The sequence below is a fragment of the Gracilinanus agilis genome, chromosome 1 (assembly GCF_016433145.1).
Source record: "Gracilinanus agilis isolate LMUSP501 chromosome 1, AgileGrace, whole genome shotgun sequence".
Classification (NCBI taxonomy): Eukaryota; Metazoa; Chordata; class Mammalia; order Didelphimorphia; family Didelphidae; genus Gracilinanus; species Gracilinanus agilis.
Genome location: NC_058130.1, coordinates 775,582,007 through 775,609,685, shown reverse-complemented (window position 1 = coordinate 775,609,685; position 27,679 = coordinate 775,582,007). Strand labels below are relative to the sequence as shown.

Here is a 27,679-nt window from a genome sequence, read left to right as displayed (position 1 = left end):
TTACTTGTCCATCCTGTCTTCTCCACATGTGCTAAAGGGTGCACTGTAGGGACAATTGTTCCCTCAAACTAGCAGCTTTGCAATTGGGTCTTAACTGGGAGGTTTAGGTTCCCTGTGTCACAGAAAACAGAGAAAAAAACCTTTGAGATTAGAACTGGGCAAAAGGCTTAATTGCCCCAGTTTCCAAGGAAGGAAAGACAATGCTAGTTTTCTCTATAGAACAATCTAGACAAAAGCTAATCGCTGTGAGAGGGTGAGGGCATTATCTCCCCTGTAGGGGAGCACCCTCACTCCTTTGCCTTCTTCCATCAGCCCCCAGGATAAAACCAACTCTAAAAGAATGAAGGAAATCTTTCCCTACGAACCCTATGAATGGAGGCTATCTGTACAGCAGGTCAACATGAAAGAGCTGGAAGATTTTAAAATAAAAACATCTTGCTCCCCTTATTTCCAATTCCACCTGGGCACAAAGGCCTAACCTAACAGGAGCCACTAAACGAGGCCTGTGCCAGCGGGGGTGCCCGTGAGCGCCCCCTGAATGTTTCGGTCACTTCACCCAACTGTGTCCTGCTTGAGAAGCAATTTTCCCTCGTGTGAGGTGTGGGGTTGGAGAACGCCTTATTGTGCACCACCATTGAGAAGGCAGTAATTCCGTGGGGGGAAAGGTTTCCTTTGAAGCACATGGCAGGCCGAGCTTCCCAGTGACCATGGCAACAGGCGCAGTGGGTTCCCAGCCTAAGAGGCCCAGAGCCGCAGCCATGATTCAAACACAAAACACACACCCAGTCTGAAAAGAGGAGAAAGGAGGGGCAGGGGGTGAAGGGGCAGTCTTAGGCTGGCAAAAACGCCCCACTGGCTCCCTGGTAGGAAAATCCAGCCAATAATGCTCACCAGGCTCATGGGGTTTCCTTTTCATGGCCAAAGCTTTCTTCTCTCTCTTCATTCCCCCTCGGGTCCTATTCAGCACCTCATCAGATCAGTGAAGCCCAAGCCTTTGGCCAGCCCTTGCAGGCAGCAGGGCCTCAAACAGGCTGCACAGTGATCAAAGGAGACACTAAATCAAGTTGGCCACACCCGCCTTCTTCTCCCCCCTCCGCTGGCCCTTCCTCCTCAGGCCTCGGCTTGGCGGAGGGGAGCCCATACAAGCCACTGGGGGCAGGGGACTGGGAAGAAGGGAGGAATGAGCTCATATCTTTGAAGACGCACAATGCGGAGTGTCAACGTCTACAAGTTACTGGTATATTAAAGCTCTTTCTGGAATTTCATTCCTTTTGTTCTGAAACATGACATTGGTGCTGCCCCTACCACGGCAGCTGAATGAGAAGGGAACGGCTCGGGGATGAAGTTGTCAGAACAGCAGCCTGTGGCTTTACTTCCAAAGGGTTTCTGCCAGGGAAAAGCGAGTATCTGTGCAGAGATGGGCGCTAGCGCCACAGATGGGTCTCAGAATGGTGGTTCGGGTGGACATCTCCACCTAGGTACCTCTAGAATGTGGCTCCCGGGGCCCCAAAATGCCGAGGAGAGAAAGGGGAGCTACCCTGGGCCCCCTCCTTGAGGTCTGACCATCTAGACAGAAGATATGATCCGTGCATCTACAACAGGGCTGTAAATACATCTAACACTCCAGGGATCAAAGGTCGTCTCTGTGGGTCTGAACACTCCTGCCCACCCCCCATGACGAACCCCATGACTTCTTTATGACTTGACAGCCATAGTTACTGTCCCTGGAAAATTCATCACCCTGAAGGCTGCCTTAATGAAGAGTCTCTCTGAAATTAGCTAGGCTTGTCCCTGGCCAGACCCACAGTCCATCAGCCTCCCATTGGGGTTCCTGGGATCACAGAGCTAATACCGGAAAAAACTTTAAAGGTCAAGAGCTGTCCCCTTCCTTTTACAGATGAGGAAACTGAGGCACAGAGCACTTAAGTGGTTTGTTTTTTGAAAAGCCTTCCAGACTTAAAAGGAACTACCTGAACTCCATAAAAAAGCTCTGAAGGCTGGTAGAGAACAGGAAAAGAGCCTTGTCTTTGCATTCCCAATGCCTAGCACAGAGCTCTGTACACAAGAGGCACGGAATAACATGGTGAATTATGGAAGCAAAGTCTTACCAAAAGTTGAAGGAGAAGAAGGTCAACCCCCACTTAGGGAATCCAGGAAGAAGGAAACAAAGTTTGAGCTGGGCTTCTTCGGTCAAAGCGGGACAGTGTAAGCAGAGGTGGGGCAGGGTGTAGTGAGATGGGCCAAACGGGTCAGGTAGGTGGAAGTGTGTCAGTGGTCACTGAGTTCAACCCCGACCCAGTTCTTAAACCCTCTCTACAAGCTACAAGACATGGGTCCTTCAGTCTCTGCTGGAGGGGGCTGGGGCCACTTCTGGATGGCACCAGTTTGGACAATCTTCCTCGCAGGAGCTCTGATCTGCATCTGGATCCTCCATCCATGGCAACAAAAGCTCTCTTCCCGGGACTTCCCTGGAACAGGTCTAATCCTAAGCTCCCCTCACCAGAGGATCTGAAGTAAAGGCTGCTCATGTTGGACTCGATGGTCTGAGGTTCCTTCCAACTCGGAGCTTTTGAGATTCTCTTTTTTAGGCTAAAAATCCCTAGCCTGTTTAACTGCCTATCCTATGACACAAGGCTCACACATGGCTTGGGCTAGAGTAGCCAACACTTGGATTCAAAAATCTCTCCCGGATTTTAATTAGCGAACTGGGAAAAGTTAGGCAGGCTTTTAAGCTAGGAAGGAGTAAACAATGTGATTACAGCTTAGCACACAGGCCCATTGAAACTCACTGATCAGGCAGTCAGATGGGAAAAATGAAACAAGATGATATATGGCTCAAGGTCACTGCTTAGCTACAGGACTATAACCCTACAGCTTCTCCTCTGGTGTTTTTCTCTTCATCCTGAGAGGCAAGCTCCTACTGTCTTGAGGAGGGGATTGTTTGGATAGAATTGTAATACGAGATGCCTATTAGGTAGATTCTCTCTTTCAAAGCTTTGTTGGGCTGCCAAAATATTTACTTGACTTCTTAACTCTAAATCTCTGAAACACACCTGGATCTTTCCAAAAATAGGCATTTTCCCTATTTTCTCTGCGCCCAACCCAGACAAGAGAAGGCAACCACACAGGGAAGGAGAAAAAAAATCCAACAGTCAGAAATACTGCAAGTCTAGTTTGCTTTACAGAAGAAATAGTGTTTGTGCCTTTTGGAGTGTATTAGAACTAAAGTTGTACTGAAACCAGAAAAAAGAAGATGGCTAGATCAGGAGTTGGAGGATCTGGGTTTGAATCCTGACTATGAGCTTTACTAACTGTGTGTGACTCTCTGGACCTCAGTTTCCTCATATGTAGAACAAGAGGACTGGAATCAGATGGTGCGCTGCCTATAATCCCAAGGAAAAGCACATACTCTTCTTTTCCGATAAAAGAACTACAAAAGCAGGAAGTGACAGGTACTGTCAGGCACACCTATTCAGAAGGTCCCTTACTGTGTGTATGAGCAAAGAATATTAATTTTAAAATTGCTTATTCTGAAAGTTTGCTCAGGGCAAGGGAAAAGGGAGGGAACAACCTTCTTACTTCTCTCTCTTAGACCATATCCTGGGAACTCTGATTAAAGGAAGCAAACTACTCTGTGCCAGGCACAGGGCTAAGCACACTACAAATATTACTTCTTTGATCCTCCCAACAGTGCTGGGAGGTAGGGGCTATTGTGGTTCCCATTTTACAGATAAAGAACAAAACAAAACTGAAGTAAGACGGAGATTATTAAGTGACTTGCCCAGGGTCAAATAGCTAGCAAATGTCTGCAGCTTAAATTGAATTTAGGGCTTCCCAAATTCAGGCCCAATGCTCTGTGCACTGTGGTGACACTTAGCCTAGGCCAGATCCTACTAGCACATTAATTCAGCCACATTCTGAGTTCGATAGGCTTATGTGGCCCAGCCTGAGAAACTAATAATGACTTGTAAAGTTGTTTCTATGAGAAAATGCTCTCAAGTTCCTTAACTTGTTTCTACATTCTAGATTATCCATGGCCATACCTTTCAAACAAAGAGAAGCTCTGACTAAAGCCTGATAGAGGTCGGAAAGGCAGTGGCATGGGCACTGTACCCCTTAACCCAGGCAAACTGTAAACAGGGAAATCCCCTTGCTTCTCTCTGTCCTTGTGACTCTTGACCCAAGAACATCTGATAGCTTCTATAAGACCCTGAGATTACTATCATCCCTGGACAAAGAGATGCACCTCCAGGCATCCATCTGTTCCCTGAACTATGAGGGTCTTCAGGCAGACCCTGGTCAGATGACCAAACACCCCACCAAATGCCTGAGTGCTTACCCCTCTAGAGTCATGTCCACACCGTGACATAGCATCGCGTATTCACTGTTGTAAAGAGTATAAAAACCCCTGAACACCCCCCCAGGGTTGTTCCACTCATGCTGTCTTGCTGGCCAATAATTCTACCTTCCTAATAAATCTCTCTTTTTACTTTTAAGCTAAGTTTCAGAGTCTTGCATTCTTGCAAAAGGTATCCTTCCCGAACCCAGGGGTTTACCACTGTACCTCACAACATCTGGTCGTAACCACAACAGTAGCCAGGGCCATGAGGGACGTTTTTGTGAATGCACATACTAAATCCATCCTGTGGCATATTTTGAAGAACTCCTCAGCACCTGTTACAGGGAAGGTTCAAAACAACTGATGAATTGTTAATGGGACAAACCTTGGGCAAAGAGGAAAATAATCCAAGACACTCTAGGCCTGGCTCATGTGGTACAAATGACCCCATAAGTAGCCCTAATGGCTATCTTTACTTCTGAATTTGCATTTCTGAAATGCTGTCAAGTAATTTGTTTAAAGCACCTGACTTCATGGAAAAAGCTGAAGACATGGCTCAGATGTATGTGCCAGCAGGTTAACTCTTGGGTCTTCCTGCTGAGCAGTCTGAAATGCGTGTCTGCCAAAGCTGGGCAGTCTCAATTCAGGCCAACGAGTGGGCTGTGGTTTATGGGTAAAGCAAAAAGAGATGTCACTGAATTCTTAGTGCAGAAGCCACTTGTAGGAGCAGGGAATTGTGGATAAAAGGCCCCTTTTCTTCTCCCTTATAGAGGACAAATGCCTCTCTACTCCCCTCAAGGAAGTTGTGTCCAGCCACATGGAAGTCTTTGGAAGTGACCAGAGGACCATCTTTGTCAGTTCCAAGAATCTGCATTTCAAAGTTCTCGTCTTAGAAATAAAAGGCAAGTAGGAATTACAGGTGAGAGCAGTCATTGTCCCTTCTCTCATTTTTGAGGCATCAGATGTCAAAGGCCAAAGGCCCTCAGGAAAGAAGACCGATTTCCTATCTTCTTTAAACACATTAATACCTCAAGCCCTGACCAACTTAGGGGATAGTAAGGCACAATGGAATGAGAATTGAGTCCAAGGAGAGAGAAGCATTCAATAAGTGCTCACAATGTGCCAGGCCCTGTGCCAGGGTCCCAGGATTCAGAGACAATTCTTGCTTTGAGGAGCTTGAATTCTAACTAAGGAATACAAAACAGGGAAATGGCAGCCAAGGAAATGCATTTTAGTATGAGGAGTCACACCGTCTGTGAGAGGTATTGAGTAGAGGAAATGATGCTACTGATGATTTGATTACCAGGTCCAGGACAAGCGGTGGAAAGGGGAACAGGCCGGAAGTGGTGCCCATATGCCAACAGGCAGAAGGCAAGTTAGGTTAGGGCACTGGATGGAATGTGAATGATGATCTGGAACCTGCTAGTAAATATGAATGAAAGAAGGTTAATAGATTATTATTCAGCTACCAGTCTCCAAAAAATGAGCAAATTAATTTCTCCAGGAACTGGGGGCTTCAATCATGATGGTCCTTATTTGTTGTGTAAAAATGGGACAGTGATGGTGGCAAATAGATGGCAAGATGGCCTGGAGGGATGAATAAATGGGATGGGAAGGTGAAGCATGGTTTGGGGCCAGCTGGTACATATAGAATAAGAAGGCTCTAGGAAATCCACTAAACTCTGCTCAGAAGACTAAGAGCTAAAAAAGACCGTAGGGTTCCACTAGTACAATTCACTACATTTTCAGCTGAGTAACTGAGACCACAGAGATGAAATAACCCAACTCAAAATCATAAAAGTTATTCATTCAAACAATCAAACTTGTTAAACGAGGGTCAAAGACAAGATCAGAACATTTATAATATCTAACTTTCAGTTAAAGTTACTATTCATGATTTAATTTACTACAGATATGAAAGGGAACTCATCTCCCACTCTTTCCACTTATTATAGAGGTCAGCATCACCCTCCCAGTCCATTTGGCTCCCAAATAAGAGATCATCCTGATTGTTCTTAAGCTCTCACCCCCCATATTCAAAGCTGGTGCCAAGCCCTTTCCATTTCACCCTTCCAACATTTCTCGATTATACCTTCTTTCCCCCTGACACTACTACCCCTTTGCCTTTTCAGTCTTCTTAATGTTCTACTTCTCCATATATTCTTCTATCCAGTGACATGGGTCTCCTGGCTGTTCCACCAACAAAACCCTCCACCCCTTGGCTCTGGGTTCCTTTTTTCTTTGGCTATACACCAAGCCTATAATGCTCCCCCACCTCCATTCCCACTACTGATCTCTCTGATTTCCTTTAAGTACCAACTAAAATCCCACTTTCTGAAAGCAAGAAACTGGGGGGAGGAGGATATTTACAGTAAATTTCTCTAACAAGGTGCCATTTCTCAAATACATAGGGAAGGGAGCCAAATTTATAAAAATAGGAGCAATTACCAAGTTGATAAGTGGTCAAAAGTTATGAAAAGAGTTTTCAGAAGAAACTGAAGCTATTAATAATTAATATGGAAAAATCTCTAAATCACGAATAATTAAGAGAAACGCAAATTTAAAACTCTTGAGGTACCATCTCACATCTATCAGATTAGCTAACATGACAGAAAAAGAGAATGATAAACGCTAGAGGGACTATGGAAAATAGGTATTCTAATGCATTGTTTGGAGAAGGAAATGGCAAACCACTGTAGTATCTTTGCTAAGAAAACCTCAAATGGAATCACAAAGAGTAACAACAATGAATTGTGGTAGAGTTGTGAACTGGTCCAGCCATTTTGGAGAACATTTTGGACAACCCCGAAGGGGTTTTAAAATTGAACCAGCAATAATACTACCAAGTCTACATCCCCAAAAGATCAAAGAAAAAGGACCTGTATGTACAAAAATATTTACAGCAATTTTTTTTGTAGTAACAAACTGGAACTGGAAACTGAGGAGATGCACATCAGATGAGGATTGGCCAAACAAGTTGTGGCATATAATTGTGATGGAGTACATTTACGCTATAAAAAAATGACAAAGGGGCTGGTTTTGGACTCGGGAAGACATATGAAATGATGAAAAACGAAGTGAAAAGGACCAGGAGAACACTGATAGCAACATCACATGATGATCAACCGAGGAAGAATTACCTCCTCTGATCAGTACAATGATCCAAGGCAATTCCAAAGGACTTATGTATGATTTAAAAAAAAAAATGCTAGCCACCTCCAGAGAGAGAACGGATGACCTCTGAATGCAGAATGAATCCTATTTTTTCTTTTTCTTGTTTTTTCCCTCCTTTTGAAATATGGCTAACTTGGAAATTGTATAGTTGGAAAATCTTGAACCCCTGGAACAGAATTGCCTGAAATTCCTTTCTGTATTACCCACAGTTCCTTTTGAATTCTGTTTTCATGTGTCTTTTGCGTGATTGTATATAAGTTTTGGGTAACACCCCTCTAGCTCTCTCTTGCATGTGAATTGAGTGGTGACCCGTCCTTGTTGCCCTAGCTCTCTCTTCTACATGACGTGAGTGGGGGATGTTCCCTGTGTTCTCTAGCTCTCTAGTTAAATATTACTAAATCTTTACAAATATTATACTTTGGAGATACTGAATATTAATTTTAAAACCCCCAAAATGTTTTGCATGACTTCATATGTAGCATGGATATTATATTTCATGTGTGGATGTGATGCTTTGTAAATACAGGCATCACTTCTACATCTTGACTTTCCCGTTGTGGTTTTGATATGTGGGCTGACATAAAAAATTAAATGGGAATTTTGGGAGACAACACACGAAGGCCAGCAGTAACACAGAAAAAGTTTAGAAACTCAGAAATATATAATATATACATAAAGTATTGTAAAATACCAACATATTTTATCCTTTAATAACATAGACACAATTAAATACCCCACAGAAGAAAATAGCTGTTACTAACAGATGCGTAAAAAAAAAACTTTAGGCAAGATCTTACCAAAACAGACAAAAGGAAGAATACTTCAGATGGAGACAATGGCAAAGCAAAAGAAAGGAAGAGACATGATTATATTAGAACAAAAATTAGATGTTAGACTACCACAAACTTGGTGATAGGAACTTTAAAACAGGACAACAAAGCTACAATGTCCGGATTTATGGCATGGGATACTTCAAAACAAGCTGAAAGTTGAAAACAAAGAAATTCTAGGGATTCTTTTTTGTGGATTGCAAACAAGGGCAAGGAATAGGAGGATTATAATGACAGAAATGGGGTGTCTTTTAACAATCCAGATTAACCATTGAGGAAAAAAAAAAGCTTCACATTTGCTTAAGGAAGTAAAATAAAATGCAAATGAAGTGGACAGTGAAGAAAGAAACTTTTCCTGCAAGTGTCAGTTGGTTCATTGGATGCTTCAATCTGTTTACAAACAGAATTCAATTTCATGTTAAAATCCCTGACAGGATGATCTGGGGCAGATGAGGATTGTGGCAGCTAAGTATCCTGAAGTTTTGAAAAAATGAGAGAAGAAAGGGGAGACACTGATCAATGACCTCTTAATTGGGAGAAAACAAACTTATTCTGGAAAAGGATACCTATGAGACCATACATTTCTAAGAAAGAAAAAACTTAACCTGGCTTTAAAGTGTCTAAGGATTGCCTAACACTTTTATTAAAAGGGAAGTACTTATGAATAAGGATTTTAAATGGAAACCAATGCTTATCAGTCTCAAATCCTTGAGCTCTGACAGCCTACAATCACTGATCAACTTCGGTTCTGTAGTGGCTCAAATAAGAAAGCTTAGGAGACGAAAGTTGTTTCTGAAGATCAATTTTCAAGTTATCTTAGCCAAATACTGAAAAACATTGCAATGACAACAATATTGGTTTGAAGTATGACTGATTTTGGATAATGGTAAACCCATCCAACTCTGCACTGGTTCACTGTAGGAGAATATGAGCATGAAAATTTCCAAAATTTAGATAAAGCTTTCTCTACTTACCAGCATATATATAAAGATTTAAAGAGAGAGGCGACAGCTTACTTTATGTTGCTAAAAAAATTTTCAGTGATAGTGACTTTTTGTCACATCACCAGTATAAGTTTTTATACTTAAATATGAACTTTAGTAACAGTTTCTAATTTTTAAAATTTTGTTTTCTGTGACCACTATTATTTTGTAATCAACAAATCAGAAATATATTATTCTTATAATTTCCTGTTACAGTAACTGAAATGAATTATAAACTAAATTGAAAAAATTCTACTTAAATTTTTTTCATTGGAATATTTCCTTTGGGGCAAGAACCAATGACCATATTTTATATGTAATAAATTCAAATAGTGTGAATTTGAATAATGTGACTTTGGAATCCACTGGATTTTTCAGTTGAACTATAGGAACCTCTCCTTTCATTCAGCTTTAGTAAATGAAATAATTTTAAAAAATGTAATAGCATTCTTTAAAAAAAAGTGAAATAAGTCATACCCAACAAAAATAAATTCTTATCTGTGAAGAACATGTTTTCAGGCTCCTGATATCCTTTATGAAAGGGGTGGGGAAGAGAAAGCTGAGATAGTTAAATAGTAAATCTGAATTAAAACAATAAAACCTTTTGCCTTTGTCAAGGAGCTACTTAAGCTCCACCATTTTGGCTTCCCAAGATTGTTCTGACCATATGCCAGAATCTGATGGAAGACTGAAAAAAGAAAGCTTTTGAAGCCGTACATTTTAAAATTAGACTTGCAAAGACCAAATTAAGGCATGAGTTATTTGAATGTGATCTATCTCAGGAAATTAGGATTAAAAACAAGAAAATTAATAATCAAATCCCAGGCACAGGGAAGAATCAGGGCAGACAGAAAGCCCAGGGATGGAACATTGTGTACAAGAAACAGAAGCTAGTTCAGGAGCATTTTAGACTGCAGAGAAGGAAGGCCCTTGAGGGTCCTTAGGAAGTGGCTGGATGAGTCACTGACCAAGCACTAGGTATGGTGGAAAGGAGATCTAGGCTCCGTGTAGCTTGGACTGAAAGTTTATAAGGGAGGTTCAGTCCAGTCCTGATACTGTCCATAGCAAGAGAGAAAAGTCATTCTCCTCCCTCCCCAGTGGAGAACAAACCAAGGAAGAGAGAACAGAAGGGGAATGATCTCACAGACACTTAGGTGAATAGACCAGGGTTTCTCTAACTTCTCAACAGCTTCAGTCCATAAGAGTTATGTTTGGGAGTTGAGGAGGCTTCCTCTGGTCAGTCCTTGTGGAACTACTATAGGGTTCCCCCAAACACCAGATCAATTTGAGGTCTCCAGAAACCACAAGGGAGGTGATAGCCCTGTTGTAGTCAGACCACAATGTGGTCAGTTACGGACACCACACTAGCAGAAGGACCACTGACAAATTGGAGCAAATTCAGAGGAAGGCAACCAGCATGGTGAGGGGTTGGGAGATCATGTCATAAAAGGACCAGCTGAAGTAACTAGCAACTTTTACCCTGAGAAAGAGAAGCTTCAGGAGATCAGAAGGGGAAGGAAAGCAGTTCTGCCCAAGTCACTCTGCCTTTCTAGTAATGAACTATTTGGGGGGGGGGGTGCCCACAGAATGCTCTATGTGCCATAGGTTCACCATCACTGCTTTATACCAAGATAAGCTCAAAATAGATATATGATTTAGATATAAAGAGTGATACCATAACCAAATTAGGGGAACACAGAATAGTTTACCTGGCAAATCTATGGAGAATGGGAGAATTTATGACCAATCAAGAGACAGAGAATATTTTAAGATGTAAAATGAATAATTTTGATTATATTAAGTTAAAATGGATTTGTACAAACAAAACTAATCTAACCAAGATTAGAAGGGAAACAACAAACTGGGGAAAATTTTTTTATGACAAACATCTCTGATAAAGGTCTAATTCAGTGGTTCCCAAACTTTTTTGGTCTATTACCCCCTTTCCAGAAAAAATATTACTTAGCGCCCCCTGTCACATACTATCACCGCCTCCTTACAGTTATTCACTGCCCCCAAATGCACCTGTGGCCATCACCACCCCACCCCGGATTGCTGCAGCACCCACGAGGGGGCGGTGGCACCCACTTTGGGAATCACTGGCCTAATTTCTAAAATTTATAAAGAACTAAGTCAAATTTATAAGAACATAAGCCATTCACCAACTGACAAATGGTCAAAGGAAATGAACAAACAATTTTCAGTTAAAGAAATCAAAGCCATCAATAATCACATGAAAGAAATGTTCTAAATCATTTTTTATTAGAGAAATGCAAATTGAAACAATGCTGAGGTACCACCTCAAACCTATCAGAGTGGCCAATATGGCAGTAAAAGAAAGTGGTAAATGTTGGAGAAGATGTGGCAAAATTGGGCCACTAACACATTGTTGGTGGAATTGTGAACTGATTCAACCATTCTGGAGGGCAATTTGGAACTATATCCAAAAGGCTATAAAACTGTGCATACCCTTTCACCCTGTGATACCACTACTGGGTCTATATCCCAAAGAGATCATAAAAAAGAGAAAAGGACCTACTTGTACAAAAATATTCATAGTTGCTCTTTTTGTGGTGGCAAAGAATTACAAATTGAGGGGATGTTCATCAATTAGGGAATGGATGAACAAATTGTGGTACATATTGATGATGAAATACTTTTGGGCTATAAGAAATTATAAATAAGACAATTTCAGGAAAAGTTGGAAAGATCTGCAGGAACTGATGCAGAGTGAAATAAGCAGAACCAAGAGAATGAACATTGTACATGGCAATACTGAACAATGATTATCTGTGAAAACTTGGCTACTCTGAGCAATGCAGGAATGCTATGTACCTCTAGAGAAAGAACTGTAGGAGTCATCTTTCACATCAGTGTATTTATGGCTTTGTTTTGGGGTTTGGGTTATGTAAGAGTTTGCTCTTACAACAATGACCAATATGGAATTGTGTTTTGCATGACAATAAAAATGAAATTAAAAAACAAAAACAAATAATGGTTTCAGTTAGTCCTTCATGAACTCCTCATCTATTTTATACTGTTTAAAACTTGACACCTTTCTTCTTTGCTTCAAATTCTTCTGCAACAAAAACACCATGTTAGAAAGAACAGCTGAATTCAAGATGCCAAGGAGGACTTTAAAATAGCTTTTCTTTGGGGGCTGGAGGAAGCTGAAGGGACACAGCATCATTCCATATGTTGCTGATCTTTTCTTCAGGATAAATTTTATGGAAGGTACTTTATTCTTTCTCTTTTTAAGAATATGGGGATGGGTGGGGTGGGGGTTGATACATCACTGGATCGATATCCAGGCCAAGAGATAGCATTCCTGGGTTCAAATCTGATCCCAGACATTTCCAAGTTGTGTTACCCCCTTGTAAGTCACTTAACCCCTAATGCCTATCCCTTACCATTTTGCCTTGCAAACAATACACAGCCTTGATTCTAAGAGATAAGATATGGGTTCAAAAAAAAGTATATGCAAGGGCAGCTAGGTGGCTCGGTACATCAAGAGCCAGGCCTGGAGACAGGAGATTCTGGGTTCAAATCAATATCTATTTTAAGATGGAAGTTAAATGTTTAAAAAAAAAAAGACTATATACAAAGTTGAACTAACTGATGCTTAAACTGAGATCTGAAAATCTTGGATGAAAAAAGATTCTATTCCATGAAAGAGAAGTGGATTTTTATGCATACCTCATCTTTCAGAGGAAAAAAAAAGATTATTTACCTTTCTATATAAGTAAGAAGCACCTAGGAAATGCCTGTAAATAATTTCAAAACAGTATCACATGATAGCCTTGCCTCAAAAAGTTTACAAATTTGCTTGGGAGATGCAAACATATGTAAACAAAAAAAGAATAGGACATTCAATAGAGTTGACTGGGAACATACTTATTTGTTTATTCATTCATTTATTTATTTGGCTAAAATTTTGTTCTTTTATGCTAAGCAGAACTAAGTATGAATGAATTTCAATGGTGTAAAGACTGTTAACATGTTGTGTTGCATTATGTTAACATAATAATTTCTCCCCTTTCCCACCTTTTTCTCATCCAGGAAAATAAATGATTGTGCAGTGCAGTGCATAACGATATCATTAGATATGAACTTTGGTTCATGAAAAATTGGTTTCCACAGAGCCTGCTATCAGCTGAAGCAGTAGTCTCAGCATTCAGTCATTTTTGGAAGTTGTAGTCATGTCCCTTTGATATTACCAAGTGAATATCCTGGTCAGACTTACTGGTGGCAAAAGCCAAACCCATTCTGCCCATCCTGTCCATGCATCCATGATAAGAAGTGTGAGCCTCTCTGACTTCCAAGACTGATCAGGTTCTCTGTCCTTAAGTCTATGATGTAAGAATTATGAAATAAAAGGGCAAAGATATCTCCAAAGTCAAGTAATGCCAAATTAGCTAATTCTAGAGTCCTGCTAACCCATCATAGCTGGCCAAGTCCCACTGATAAAAAATTCTGGGGCTGAACTCGATCCGATGTATTTGCCATTAAAATGGAGTCTTGGCTCCCAACAGATACTTCAATCAATCCTCAGACAAAGATAATGTTTCTAAGTACATGCAGCTGATTTCTCTTTTAATTGGTCAGTCTTGATTTCATACTTGAGGAGAATGTGGACTAGGAAATACACTTCCCAAACAAATGGTGCATAATGTATCCTTCGGGTATCTGGAAGTGGGAAAGAGAAGCAATAGACAGGACTGGGAACATGAGTGTGTTTGGATGGATTAGCTGAAATAGAAGGGGTAGGTATATAATAAGCCACCATTCAGTTGAATGTAAGGTTTGGTGCCTTCAGCAAGAAACATATTGTTTGCATAATTCCATATTGCTTTCCAAAACAGTCATACATTCACAGCTCCACAACTATGATAGAGTGTCTTTATTCTACAATCTCTCCAACATTGGGTGTTACTATTTCTGGTCATTTTTGCTTATTTGAAGGGTATGAGGTGAAATCTTAGCGCTGTTTTAATTTGCATCTTTTAATTTGTTTGTGAATAGTAATTAATTTGCATTTTTTAATTTGTTTGTGAATAGTATGCAACTCTTTTTTTTTTTTTAAACCCTTAACTTCTGTGTATTGGCTCCTAGGTAGAAGAGTGGTAAGGGTAGGCAATGGGGGTCAAGTGACTTTCCCAGGGTCACACAGCTGGGAAGTGTCTGAGGCCAGATTTGAACCTAGGACCTCCCGTCTCTAGGCCTGGCTCTCAATGCACTGAGCTACCCAGCTGCTCCCCGTATACAACTCTTAAGAACTGTTTTTTTCACATCCTCTTTCTTGTTTCTCTATCTTGAATGGCTATTGGTTTGTAGGTGTGTGTATAAATACATAATAAATAACAAATAAAATATAATAAATTGTTTATACATCTTGAAAACCAAACCATTATCAAAGAAATTTGATACAAAGTTTTTTCCCTTTTGACTACTTCTCTTCCTATCTTAAATGTGTTTTTATCTGTGCCCAAGCTTTTCAGTTTCCAGTAATCAAAGTTTTATATTTCATCTTTTTTAATGGTCTCTATCACTTGTTTGGCTAAGAATATAGCTCATACCCATGGCTCTGAAAGGATATGACCTGCTTATCTTCTAATTTTTTAATAGTATGATCTTTAGTATTAAGATCGTGAATCATTTAGAAAGTTTTGAGGAATATGATATAAGGTGTTGGTCTAAGCTTAATTTCTATCAGATTGCTTTACACTTTTCTTAGCAGTTTTTATCAAATGGGAAATTTTTTTCCCTATGTAACATTTGATTTATTGAACACTGGGATCTTGAGTTTCATTGTTTCTGATTCTCCCTTATCTACTGTTTTGTTGATCTTTTTTTAAAAACCAATATCAGATGGTTTTGACGACTTAATATTGTTTGATGTTTTATACCAGTGATGGGCAAATACAGCCCATAGACCAGATGTGGCCCCTTGAAAAATGCTCTATCCAGCCTCACGACATTATCTGACTAATACAATGAGTAGGATACAAAACAATGAAACTTCAAAAGAGTTGCCTTAGAAACAGACTGACAGAGGAGCACTTCCTTTCCTTTGGCCCCTCTTTAAAAAGTTTGCCCACCACTGTTTTATACTATAGTTTGAGGTCTAGAAGTGCAATTCACCCTTTGACGCTAATCCTTGTCATCATTTCCCTTGGTATTCTAGATCTTTTTGTTTTTCCAAATGATTTTTAAAAAATTACTATGTTAGGTTCTAAAAAGCATACTCTTGGTAATCTGATTGGTATAGCATTAAAAACATGAATTAATTTTGAGAGTATTGTCATTTTTATTATATTGGCACAGACTGGTCACGAGCACTAAACACTGCTTCTGGTATTTCAGTTCTTTATTTCTTTAAGGAGCTCTTTGTAACTGAATTTATGCAAGTCTTGTGTGTGTCTTTTTGGGTCAATCCCCAGATAGTTTGTGCATTTCCCCAGATAGTTGTGGAATGGGGCTTCCCATTCTGTTTTGGCTTCTTGTATTTTGTTAATATGTTGAAATGCTGCTTACAACTTTGCTGAAGCCATTGTTCCAACTGGTAGCATTCATTAACTTTTTTTTTTTTTTTTTTTAATAAACCCTTGTACTTCAGTGTATGGTCTCATAGGTGGAAGATTGGTAAGGGTGGGCAATGGGGGTCAAGTGACTTGCCCAGGGTCACACAGCTGGGAAGTGGCTGAGGCCAGATTTGAACCTAGGACCTCCCGTCTCTAGGCCTGACTCTCACTCCACTGAGCTATCCAGCTACCCCCCATTAACTTTTTTAGAAAGGACTTATTCTTTGATTCATCATATGTTCTTACAATAGGGTCCTAGTTCCAGGTAAGCACAAGTTTGCATCAAGATCTAAACATCTCAATGGTCCCTGACAACTTTAAGATCGCTGTCCACAAGGTTCAATGGTTTACCAGACCACATGAGGGCCGGTTAATCCACACATGAGAGCAAACTCATTTCAGAGGTTGAGATTAACCATAATTGTCATCAACAGCTACCAATGTGTCTATGCCACAGTAGATATGCCACAGTTCTCTTGGTCTCAGTTTCCTTTATCTTTAAAAGAGGAACAATGATAGTCCCTAATCTTCCTACCTCAGTTACTGTGGGAACTAAAAGGGGTTTTATATATGTGAAAGCACTTTGTAAATTGTATATACCAATTGGAACTCTACATCTAACTGTAAGGCATTATTATTTCTCTAGTACCTCACCATCCTGTCAGGTGCTTCCAATCTAATCCAATCTGCATTTATTAAGCACCTGTGCCAAGCATAGGGGATACAATTTATAAAAAGAAAGTCCTGGCCCTCAAAGAGTTTACAATCTAACGACAGAAGACAACATACAAAAGGGGGGAGGAAAGCTGGGAAAGGGGAGGAATGGCAAGGGGGTACGAGCGCAGGGGTGCATCTTCTATGAAGTTAAAAGCAGGGAGGATAGCAGATGCAAAGTGGGTTGAGCCAGAAAGCCCAGTTTCTGCCCTGTATAAAGGAAGGTATTGAGAGGAAGGACTTTGCTACTCCACCCTCCAGTAAGAAGGGAGAGAGGCTGAAGGAGGTAGTCAGTCATGGTGTGAGTAAGCAGCACAGTGATGAGATCAAGGAGATGGGTGGCAGATGGCAGAATGAAGCAACCTCTGCTGGCACTGTCACATGCAATCCCACCATTCTGTCACTGAACCCTTCTTGGCCTAACCAGGAAAAAGGAGGACAAGTGAGGGATCAAGGTTAGAACTTCAGGCTTCCTACATTTGACAATAACTGTCATCATTCCAGGGGCAGCTCACTCAATTCTGGGCAAACACACCTCCCAGGAGTAAGCACCCTTTCCAACCCTGCTGTGCAATGCTGTCAGAATAATCTTCCTCAGACACTTCCCTGATATTGCTCCCTTTGCCCAAGCTTGGTGTGTCCTAAGTTAAACGCTTACTACAGTTCTTTATTCCCAGGGACAGGAAGTTTAAACTTCTTAGGCTTGTCATTCAAAATCGTCTTTCCCACAGATTAGCAGAGATGCCACGTAGCCCACTTCTCCCTGCTCATTGGCCCTCTTCTCTAGTTATGGGGCTTCCTTTACTCCTTGTCTCCTGGCCATGAATACATCTCAGATTTAGTTGTTTCTCTTACAGGAGACATCGTGATCTTTTCCATGATACAGCTTCAATGATATATGTGTTAGTTCCCAATGAGCCTGGGAGCTCTGTCAAGGTGAATACTGTATGTCCTATTTCTGGTTCCCTCCCATCCTCAGCCCTTAGCACACTACTCTGTACTGTAAGAGGGGAGACTGGATATTTAAGGCATGGTCACCAGAAATCGATTAACTCGATTTCAAAATAAAATAGACCCAAGTCAGGATGACTTTTGTGGTGGTTTATTCACAATTAGAAAGGATGAAGATAGGGAAGTTGAGAGAGAGAAACTCTGGCCTGGACCCAAGGCCCGAACCAGGTAGGAATTTAGAGGCCGCAGCAGAGAGGCACAGAGGTTAATTAAACAAGGCTTCCTAGCCACAAGGCCTCCTCCAATAAGAGAGGCCTCCTTAAGGCTAGAGCCTCCAGAAACTCCAAGGGAAGTGAAAGAGAGTCAGCCTAACTTACCCACATGACAATTCAAAGGGAAGCAGTCTGAGGTCTCACCAGAGATCCTTCCATACCAAGTTCAAAGCGCCAACTGCCTCCATAGGAAGTTACCACCATATTTAAAAGATAGTAGCTTTTGTCACTTCCTGCGTCCACATCCAATTTCAAGTGGACAAATGGCAGCCTCAACACTGTTTTGGACTGCCCTTGTTTTTGATTTGTTACTTACTATCATGTGCGGGTAACAGACCACCCCCTCCCTACTTAATTCTAAATTGGGTGGGATGACATTATTCCTGGTGGCTAGAGTCTGAAAAATGAATGAGGGTGAACTAATTCCATTCACACAGTACAGAGTAGGCCCTTTTAAAATTATTTGTCAAATGAAGGTCAGGTTTTAATGAATGAAGGGCAAGCTTCCAAAAGATGAAATTTCAAAGGAGGAATATGCAGAAATATCCTACTTGAGGGGGCAGCTGAGTAGCTCAGTGGATTGAGAGTCAGGCCTAGAGATGGGAGGTCCTGGGTTCAAATCCGGCCTCAGACACTTCCCAGCTGTGTGACCCTGGGCAAGTCACTTGACCCCCATTGCCCACCCTTACCACTCTTCCACCTATAAATCCAATACACAGAAGTTAAGGGTTTAAAACAAAACAAAACAAAAACAAAAAATTTAAAAAAAAAAAGAAAAAGAAACATCCTACTTGGTTTAAAAAACAACTCTAGTGCTTGCTTCGGCAGCACATATACTAAAATTGGAATGATACAGAGAAGATTAGCATGGCCCCTGCGCAAGGATGACACGCAAATTCGTGAAGCATTCCATATTTTTATTGTATAAAAAAAAATCAAGCCATTCCCCAATTGATAAATAGGCAAGGGACATGAATAGGCAATTTTCAGATAAAGAAATCAAAACTATCAATAAGCACACGAGAAAGTGTTCTAAATCTCTAATAATTAGAGAAATGCAAATCAAAACAACTCTGAGGTATCACCTCACACCTAGCAGATTGGCTAAAATGATAGAAGGGGAGAGTAATGAATGTTGGAGGGGATGTGGCAAAGCTGGGACATTAATGCACTGCTGGTGGAGTTGTGAATTGATCCAACCATTCTGGATGACAATTTGGAACTATGCCCAAAGAGCTCTAAAAGATCGCCTGCCCTTCGATCTAGCCATAGCATTTGCTGGGTTTGTATCCCAAAGAGATCATAAACAGACTTGTATGAAAATATTTATAGCTGCGCTTTTTGTGGTAGCAAAAAACTGGAAAATGAAGGGATACCCTTCAATTGGGGAATGGCTGAATGAATTGTGCTCAAAGGAATAATAAACTGGAGGAATTCCATGTGAACTGGAAAGACCTCCAGGAATTGATGCAGAGTGAAAGGAGCAGAACCAGGAGAACATTGTACACAGAGACCAATACACTGTGGTAAAACCAAATGTAATGGACTTCTGAACTGGCAGCAATGCAATGACCCAGGACAATTCTCAGGGATTTATGGAAAAGAACTCTACCCGCATTCAGAGGAAGAACTGCAGGAGTGGAAACACAGAAGAAAAACAACTGCTTGAACACATGGGTTGATGCAGGCATGGTTGGGGATGTAGACCCAAAATGACCACACCAAAGCAAGTATCAATAATGTGTAAATAAGTCTTGATTGATCACACATGTTAAAACCAGTGGAAATGTGCGTTGGATATGGGGGGGGGGGGGTGTGTGAAGGGGAAAGTAAAACAAGAATCATGTAACCATGGAAAATTTATCTAAAAACATAAAATATTAAAAAAAAAAACACAACTCCAGGAGAATATACTAGGGAGAAGGTTTCCAAACAAACCTTGTGAAAACTATCAGGGGTGGGGGTAGACGACCTTAGCTGACCACAAGTTTGATGTGAATCATTGGTTCAATGCATCTGCTTTTAAAAGTTCATCTACCTTAGGCTGAATTAAAAGAAATATCTTTTCCAGAATAGAGAGCTAGAAATAGGGTAGAAGAGAGTGCCTGGTTGACAAGAGGGCACTGTAACAATTCTGGATGACAAACTTTGAATGAAACCACTAAAAGTTTACTGTAAATTGAACAGTCTAGTGAACTGGGAAGCTTGAGCACCTCCCAACACCCTCAAACTCAAGGTCATATTTACAAATGTTCTACTGCACCATTTTGGAATCATGGAATGTTGAAGCTAGAAAGGATCCTACATTTCATAGAATGTCACAAGGGAAACACCTCAAGTCCAAACCCTCATTTAGAGGATGAAGAAATAGGCCCAGGGAAGCGAAATGGCTTAGTCATCATCAGGGTGGTATCCAAGGACAGGCTTGAATGCAGCTCTTCTGGGGCCAGAGCTCTAGTGCCCTTTGTCATCCTGATAGGGAACAGTCTTACTCTCTCTAATTCATGGAGGACAGAAAGAATGAGATTCTGCCTGGGACCCTTTAAAGTCCACATCAAAGACTAGGTCCTCCAGGAACTTCTCCCTCACTTTCCCCAGGTAATTATCACTTGGATCCCTACCCCTGGCCCTTTCTGCATTGTTACCAGTCTATCAGACTACAAAGCCCTACAAGAGAGGGTCTTTCCATTTCCCTGAAGACTTGGGTATCCTGTCCTGTATGTCATAAACAATCAATGAATCAGTTGTGGAAGCTAAAGGCACAGCAGTGATAAGGGGGCATCTTTTGGCTAAAATGTTTTCCCATCTCTCCCCACCATCACAGGGAAAACACTTGTAAGCAGTCTGCTTGCTGAGTCTATTTCAGCAATCAGGTCACTGAAGTCCAGAGAAGGAATAGAAAGGCTTGCCCGTAGTCCCATAGTAAAGCCACACAGAGTCTTGGTCATATGCAACTCTCATCCCTGCTGACCACACTTGACATCTTTGCTTCAAAAGGGACCGGGCTTGTGGCTGTGATTTCAGAGAAAATTCCCCTTACCCACGTGGGGCTAGCATCTCTGCAACTTCTCAGCAGAGAGTTTTGAGGCCAGGTGCCCTTCTCAGGGTCAGAGTCACGATATGACCCCAGTACTCAAGCCAGTTCTTTGTCTATCTGTGCAGATCTGAACAATGTAGTGATTGGAGTAGTTCAGCACTTCTTCCATACACCCGTCTATAAAATCCCTGTGACACAGGACAACTCCCAAAATGGTCCAAACAAAGCAACAAAAACCCCATTGGGCATCCCTAGCACTCATCTGCAGATGCAGTTTACAGAGGACTTTCCTAAAAGGGAGAAAACACAAAGAGCTCTAGGCCTGTTTTACAGTTGAGAGAACCAAAACCCAGAGAGGGGAAGGGACTTGTCCAGTCAAACAGCCAAGTTTCCAGCCCAGCACAACTGCAAATCTCCCCCTATGTTGTTTTAACTAGAGCCAGCTGAATTGTCAAAAGTCCCTCCCTTCTAGAGCAATTCTGGATTTCTTTTCTCTTTACTCTTATCTTCTGTCTTAGAATCAATACAGTGTATCAGTTCCAAGGAAGAAAAGCGGTAAGGGCTGGGCAACTGGGGTTAAGTGACTTGCCCAAGATCACAAAGCAAAGAAGTGTCTGATGTCACATTTGAAGCCAGGACCCCCTGTCTCCAGGACTGGTTCTCCATCCCCTAAACCCACATATCTGCCCTGTAATTCCTTACTTTTGACAAAAAGCCACACAAGTTTTCATTTTAAGAATAAAAATGAAGAATACACACTAATTGTCAAGGGTAGAACCAGCCTCCCATCACTCTCTAGTTCTATTCCTTAGAATCATAAAATCTTTGAACAGAAATGGGCCTTCCTTTTACTGATGAGAAAAATGGAAGTCCAGCAAGGAGAAATGCTCCCCAAGACCAAGGCCAAACAAGTAAATGGCTGAGTCGGAATGCAAATGTTTATTTGGGACTGCCCCTTCTGCCCAAGCCCTCTCACCTTGTTAGGCTCGACTAGCACCAGACAGGAAGGACCAAAGAATTCCAAAGAAGGGCATCAGAAGCAATATGGGCCTCTGCTACATTTTCGGACTCAACATGAATAAAATAAAATAAAAGATGAATAAAATTTGCTTTGTACCTTTAAGACACCTTAATCTGAGCTTCTGAGGAATCACAGTATTCGCTACAATTTTTGTCCTTTTAAAAACACTTTATTGTCTAACATTATTTCTCCTCTCTTTTTTCCTTGATGGAACAGAGTACCTCATGGTACATGCTAACTTATTCGGGGGTGGGGTGGGGTGGGAGTGGGGGGTGTTGCAGTAGCTTCCAGTGGAGGCATTTCAGGTGAAGACAGGCCAAGGAAAGAAGTTGCTACTGGTGTACATGCCATCTTTCTTTTTCTTTCCTCTCCTCCATTCTCCCACATACTTTCCAGAATGCCTGGCATGGCTGTGGTAAAAGAGACTTTTCCTCCCTTGTCTGGGTTCTCTGCAAGTCTCAACATCTACTCCTAGGGGCTTTTACCCCTCCCCAAGTTGACTTGGCAGCAGAGCTCACTGATTCCTTCTATTGTCTTCTATGCCCCTACCCCCATCCACTTTCCTCATGTTCCACCCTTGAGATCAAAAGCCAAATTACCTACAAGGACATCTCAGCTTATCACAATGCCTCTTTTCCCAGGACCCTCATGTCATCGCCTCCTTGGGTTCAGATCAAAGATAAAGTATGGTTAGCAAAGTTTTAAAAAACAGAGCTACTAGCAGCAAGAGTTTAAAATCACTCTAAACAATATAAAATATCTGGGAATCTACTTGCTAGGGCAAACATAGCATTTATATGATCACAATTGCAAAACATTTTTTGTACAAATAAAGTCTGATCCAAACAATTGGAAAAATATTAATTGCTCATGGGGTAGGCTGAGCTAATATAATAAAAATGACAATTCCTCCTAAATTATTTATTCAGTGCCATACCAATCAAACTACCAAATAATTATTTTATAGAACTAGAAAAAATAATAAAATTCATCTGGAATAATGAAAGGTCAAGAATATCAAGAGAACTAATGGGAAAAAAAAATGTGAAGAGGCCTAGCAGTACCAGATCTCAAACTGTAGTATAAAGCAACAGTCATTAAAACAATCTGATACTGGCTAATGAATAGAATAGTAGATTGATGGAGCAGATTAGATACACAGTATATAGGGGTAAATGATCTTAGCAACCTAGAGTTTGATAAATCCAAGATCCCAGCTTTTGGAATAAGAACTTACTTTTTAACAAAAACTGCAGGGAAAATTGGAAAACAGTATGGCAGAAGCTAGGTAGAGACCACTATCTCAACACTCTATACCAAAATAAGCTCAAATGGATATATGATTTAGATATAAAGAGAGCTACCACAACCAAATTAGGGAAACACAGAATACTTTATCTGGCAGATCTTTGCAGAAGGGAAGAATTTATGATGAAACAAGAGATAGAGAATATTATAAGATGTAAAATGAATAATTTTGATTATATTAAATTAAAAAGGGTTTGTATAAACAAAACTAATTTAACCAAGATTAGAAGAGAAACAACAAACTGGGGGAAATTTTTATAACAAACAACTCTGATAAAGGTCTAATTTCTCAAATTTATAAAAAACTAAAACAAATTTATAAAAATACAAGCCATTCCCCAATTGACAAATGGTCAAAAGATATGAATAAGCAATTTTCAGATGAAGAAATCAAAGCTGTCAATAATCATATAAAAATGTTCTAAATAAAACTTGATTAGAGAAATTCAAATGAAAACATCTCTGAAGTACCATCTCACACCTATCGGACTGGCTAATAAGTCGCTAAAGAAAAAGTGGTAATATGTTGGAGGGGATGTGGTAAAACTGGGACACTAATGCATTGTTGGTGGAGTTGTGAATTGATTCAACTATTGTGGAGGGCAATTTGGAACTATATCCAAAAGGCTGTGCATATCCTTTCATCCTGTGATACCCCTACTGGGTCTGTAAGAGATCATAAAAAAGGGGAAAGGATCAATTTGAACAAAAATATTTATGGCTGTTCTTTTTGTGCTGGCAAAGAAATGGAAATTGAGGGGATGTCCATCAATTGGGGAATGGCTAAACAAACTGAGATATTTGTTGTAAATGGAATACTATTGGGCTATAAGAAATCATAAGGAATATGATTTCAGGAAAAGCTGGAAAGATCTGCAGGTACTGATGCAGAGTAAAATAAGCAAAACTGGGAGAATACCGTACGTAACAATTATCTGTGAAAATTTGGCTACTCTGAGCAATGCATTGATCTGGGACAATCCTGAAAGATTTATGATGGGGAATGCCATCCACCTCCAAAGAAAGAATTGTTGGAGTCATCTTTAACTTCAGTGTATTTTTGGTTTTATTTTGGGGTTTGGGTTTTATATGGCTTTGCTCTTATGATGACCAATATGGAACTGTGTTTTGCATGAAAAGAAAAACAGCAGAAAATAACTCTTTTAAGAGCATTACAAAGAGAAACAGAAGCCCTAGTCATTATTTCACCAGCCTTGAGCCAGGTTTTAAAGAAACATGAAATTTTCTTGCCTTAATGAGCTTCATTTCCTTGCCTCCCCTGACCCCCAACTAATAATTTTTATTTAGAAAAAACTTCCAAGTCAAATTCCTACTATGTACACAATTGACCACTGGCCAAACAGTCACTGAGAGCAGCCCACACACAAGAGACTTCTGCTAGAACTAAGTAGATTCCTCTCTTCTACTTCTCTGTATCCCCCAACATGTTCAGAATGGAGGAGGCATTCAATAAATGTTTATTAAATGGACCTCATCATGTTTAATCATTAATAGATGCATAGAGGTTTGACCGACCCAGGCCTCCCAGCCACATAGCCTCAACCATACAAGGCTTTGCCAGGAAAATCAGAACAGGTAGGTCTTCTACTTAAGGAAGGAGATATTCATGACTTCAGAGTAATTTCAAAGGCCTCATTCTCCTGACACTGTAGGAGGCATGTTCCTTTGAGCCCTGAACCAACACCACCATACACGTACACTGATCCTCTGTGAACAAAACAAGCCAAGTCAGAGTCGTGCAAATCAAATCACATTTTTTCCAATCACAGCACGGTGGAGAGTGGGAAGAAAGCCATTCTCCTGGAGCGTGGCAAACATCAGACTACCATCTGAAATCAAGGGTGCCAAGAAAAACTTGAGCACTGACCGGCCTTCAGAGGTATCTGACCACTTCCAGAATCCACTCAAGAGAATCATGACTTCTCTACTCCTGTAATAGGACTCAAGCCAAGAATTACATTAATAAGCAAGTAAAAGCAAGCTGGAATCACTGAGAAGGCAAGGACTACCACTAGGGTTCCTGAAGAGGGAACCACAAAACTAGGCTAGGTTTTCTACTACAAACATTAGCAACAGGTACTCTGAAATATTTGGCTTAAAAATACATAGGTTTAGGGGGCAGCTAGGTGGCTTAGTGGATTAAGTAATTGGAGAGCCAGCCTAGAGACAAGAGGTCCTGGGTTCAAATCTGGATTCAGTCATTGCCTAGCAGGGTGACCCTGGGTAAATCACTTAAACCTTACTGCCTAGCCCTTGCTGTTCTTCTGTCTTGGAACCAATATACGTATTGATTCTAAGACAGATGGCACGGGTTTAAACACACACACACACACACACATGAGACTTGAGCTAGGCAAATTCTATGGATTTGATTTAAAATCAAAAAGCTTTGAAGGTCTACATTGTGTCTGCCTCCCTCTAACTTCCAGATTTTCTAGGACCAAGAGGAGAAAAACTTGCTGTCAATAATTTAGCTCAATCATCCTCCTCCTTTTCCAGCAGTGAAGTGAGCAAACCACAATGAATATAGAGTAGAAACCAGCAGGACATGCTGAAGAACAAGGATCATTGCCCTGCCCAAGCCCAGCTCCAGAGGACCTGTGAGGAAAGGCTGCTCCCACCCCACCTCTTGACTGAGAAGTGGAGGGCTCATCATGCAGAGTACCACATACATTTCTGGCCAGAGCCAATAATGGATCTATTTTGCTTTTTTCATTTGTTTATAACGACTCTGTTTTTTCCATTTTGAGAGCTGTGGGGGGACCTAGCGAAAGTGATGTCAAAATAAAAACCAAGTCTTCACTGAAGCATCTTCTAAAACGCCCAAGGGGAAACTGAAGGCAGTTCAGAGGAATTCAGATTAGTAGGCCCAGCTGCACAAAGTAATCTATTGACAGTATTATCTATTTTCAAAAGGCAAGTTGTAGAGGAATCATGGGTCCAAGTCTTCTCTTCTGTCCTACTTTGCATATGGAGATGTTTTTGACATTCATTAAACTTAAAATAAATAAAATTATGTCCTTGGAGTCTATCGTGTGGAGTGCTAGTTTGGGTATTTCAGCACAGAAGAAAGTATTATAATCTGTTCTGTGACCGCATACATCCTTGTCTCTCCAGGGTTATTCTTCTCTGTATCTTGCTCTTAAGTGGGAAAAGGTCCCAAGGGAATCCCTTGGAGGGGCTGGGTCTTACCTTGCCGAGGACGGTGAGACACGGCTTAGGGTCCAGCTCTGGTTGCTCCAGCTTCACTACCCCCACCCAGCCATATTCATACAAGTCTTCTTCATCATTGTTGTTACAGAGTCCCAGGGGGTGCATCTAGGAAACAAAACAGGAGACAGTTTGAAAAGGCAGTTAACCCTACACTCAGAGTGTACTCTGCTTCCCCTTTCCCTCCCTGGCTCACCAAGGGACCAAGGGCTGTGACATCGCTAGCACTGCCCAATCTGTTCCCACAGCCACCAGCCTGGTTCAGACCCGACAGGCCATGACTGCCTCCTGAGAGGTCTTCCCTCTTCCAGGACTGCGCCTCACTGCAAAATCCAATTCATACCGCTAACAAAATAATATTCCTTTACACAAAGAGATGGAACTTCGGTTCGAATGCCAGCAGGGCCTTCTGACTGCACCAGGAATGGAGTCCCAAATGCTTTGCTTGGCACCTAAAGCCATTCTATCACTGGGCATCACCCACCATTAACAAAGAGCTCTCATGATTCCCCTTCATTCACTCAATACTCTCTCCCCAAACAGGCACTGCATTCACTGCTTCACCAGTAAGGGAGCCTGGGTCTGATTCCGAGTTCAGTCTCTAATTAGAGAAATGTAAATTAAAACAATTCTGAGGTACTACCTGACACCTATTGGACTGGCTAATATAACAAAAAAGGAAAATGATAAATGTTGGAGAGGAAGTGGGAAAACTGGGACACATACAATGTTGGTGGAACTGTGACCTGATCCAACCATCCTGAAGAACAATCTGGAACCGTGTCCAAAGGGCTGTAAAACTGTATACCCTTTGACCCAGCAATACCACTACTAGGTCTGTATACCAAAGAGATCAAAGATAGGGGGAAACAACCTACTTGTACAAAAAAAAAAAATTAAAATTAAAAAATAAATGCAGAGGTTCCGGGTTAAGATGGCGGCAGAGTAAGAAGCAGCTCTTAACCTCTCCTGACCGAAACATACAAAACTCCTCAAGGGGACATAAAAACAAGTCCAGACGAACGGAGGAACCCCACAACAGGGCACAGCGTGGAAGGTACGTGGAATCGAGACATTTCCAAGCTAAAAAGGGCTCTCACTCACTCAATCGCGAGCTGAGCAACCGCCCCACCCCCACCCCCTCCACACTCACCTATAGCTCCGAACCCAGCTAAAAAGAAATAGAGCAAGTTTGGGGCACCCATCGAGTCATCAGCAGCTCCGGGACCTGTTCCTGA

At 41.1% G+C, this 27,679-nt stretch overlaps 1 protein-coding gene and 1 non-coding gene across 2 annotated transcripts in view; one reads left to right on the top strand and one right to left on the bottom strand.

The window, feature by feature from the left end:
- ZNRF3 (zinc and ring finger 3) overlaps positions 1–27,679 on the bottom strand; it is a 191,124-nt gene that overhangs the window by 44,774 nt on the left and 118,671 nt on the right. Inside the window, exon 2 of the mRNA XM_044674136.1 lies at positions 26,424–26,549. Coding sequence (XP_044530071.1) covers positions 26,424–26,549 — 126 coding nt within the window. The remainder of the gene's footprint in view (positions 1–26,423; positions 26,550–27,679) is intronic.
- On the top strand, positions 18,657–18,763 carry LOC123232630. The gene has a single exon (XR_006505159.1). It is a non-coding gene; the product is annotated as a U6 spliceosomal RNA (small nuclear RNA).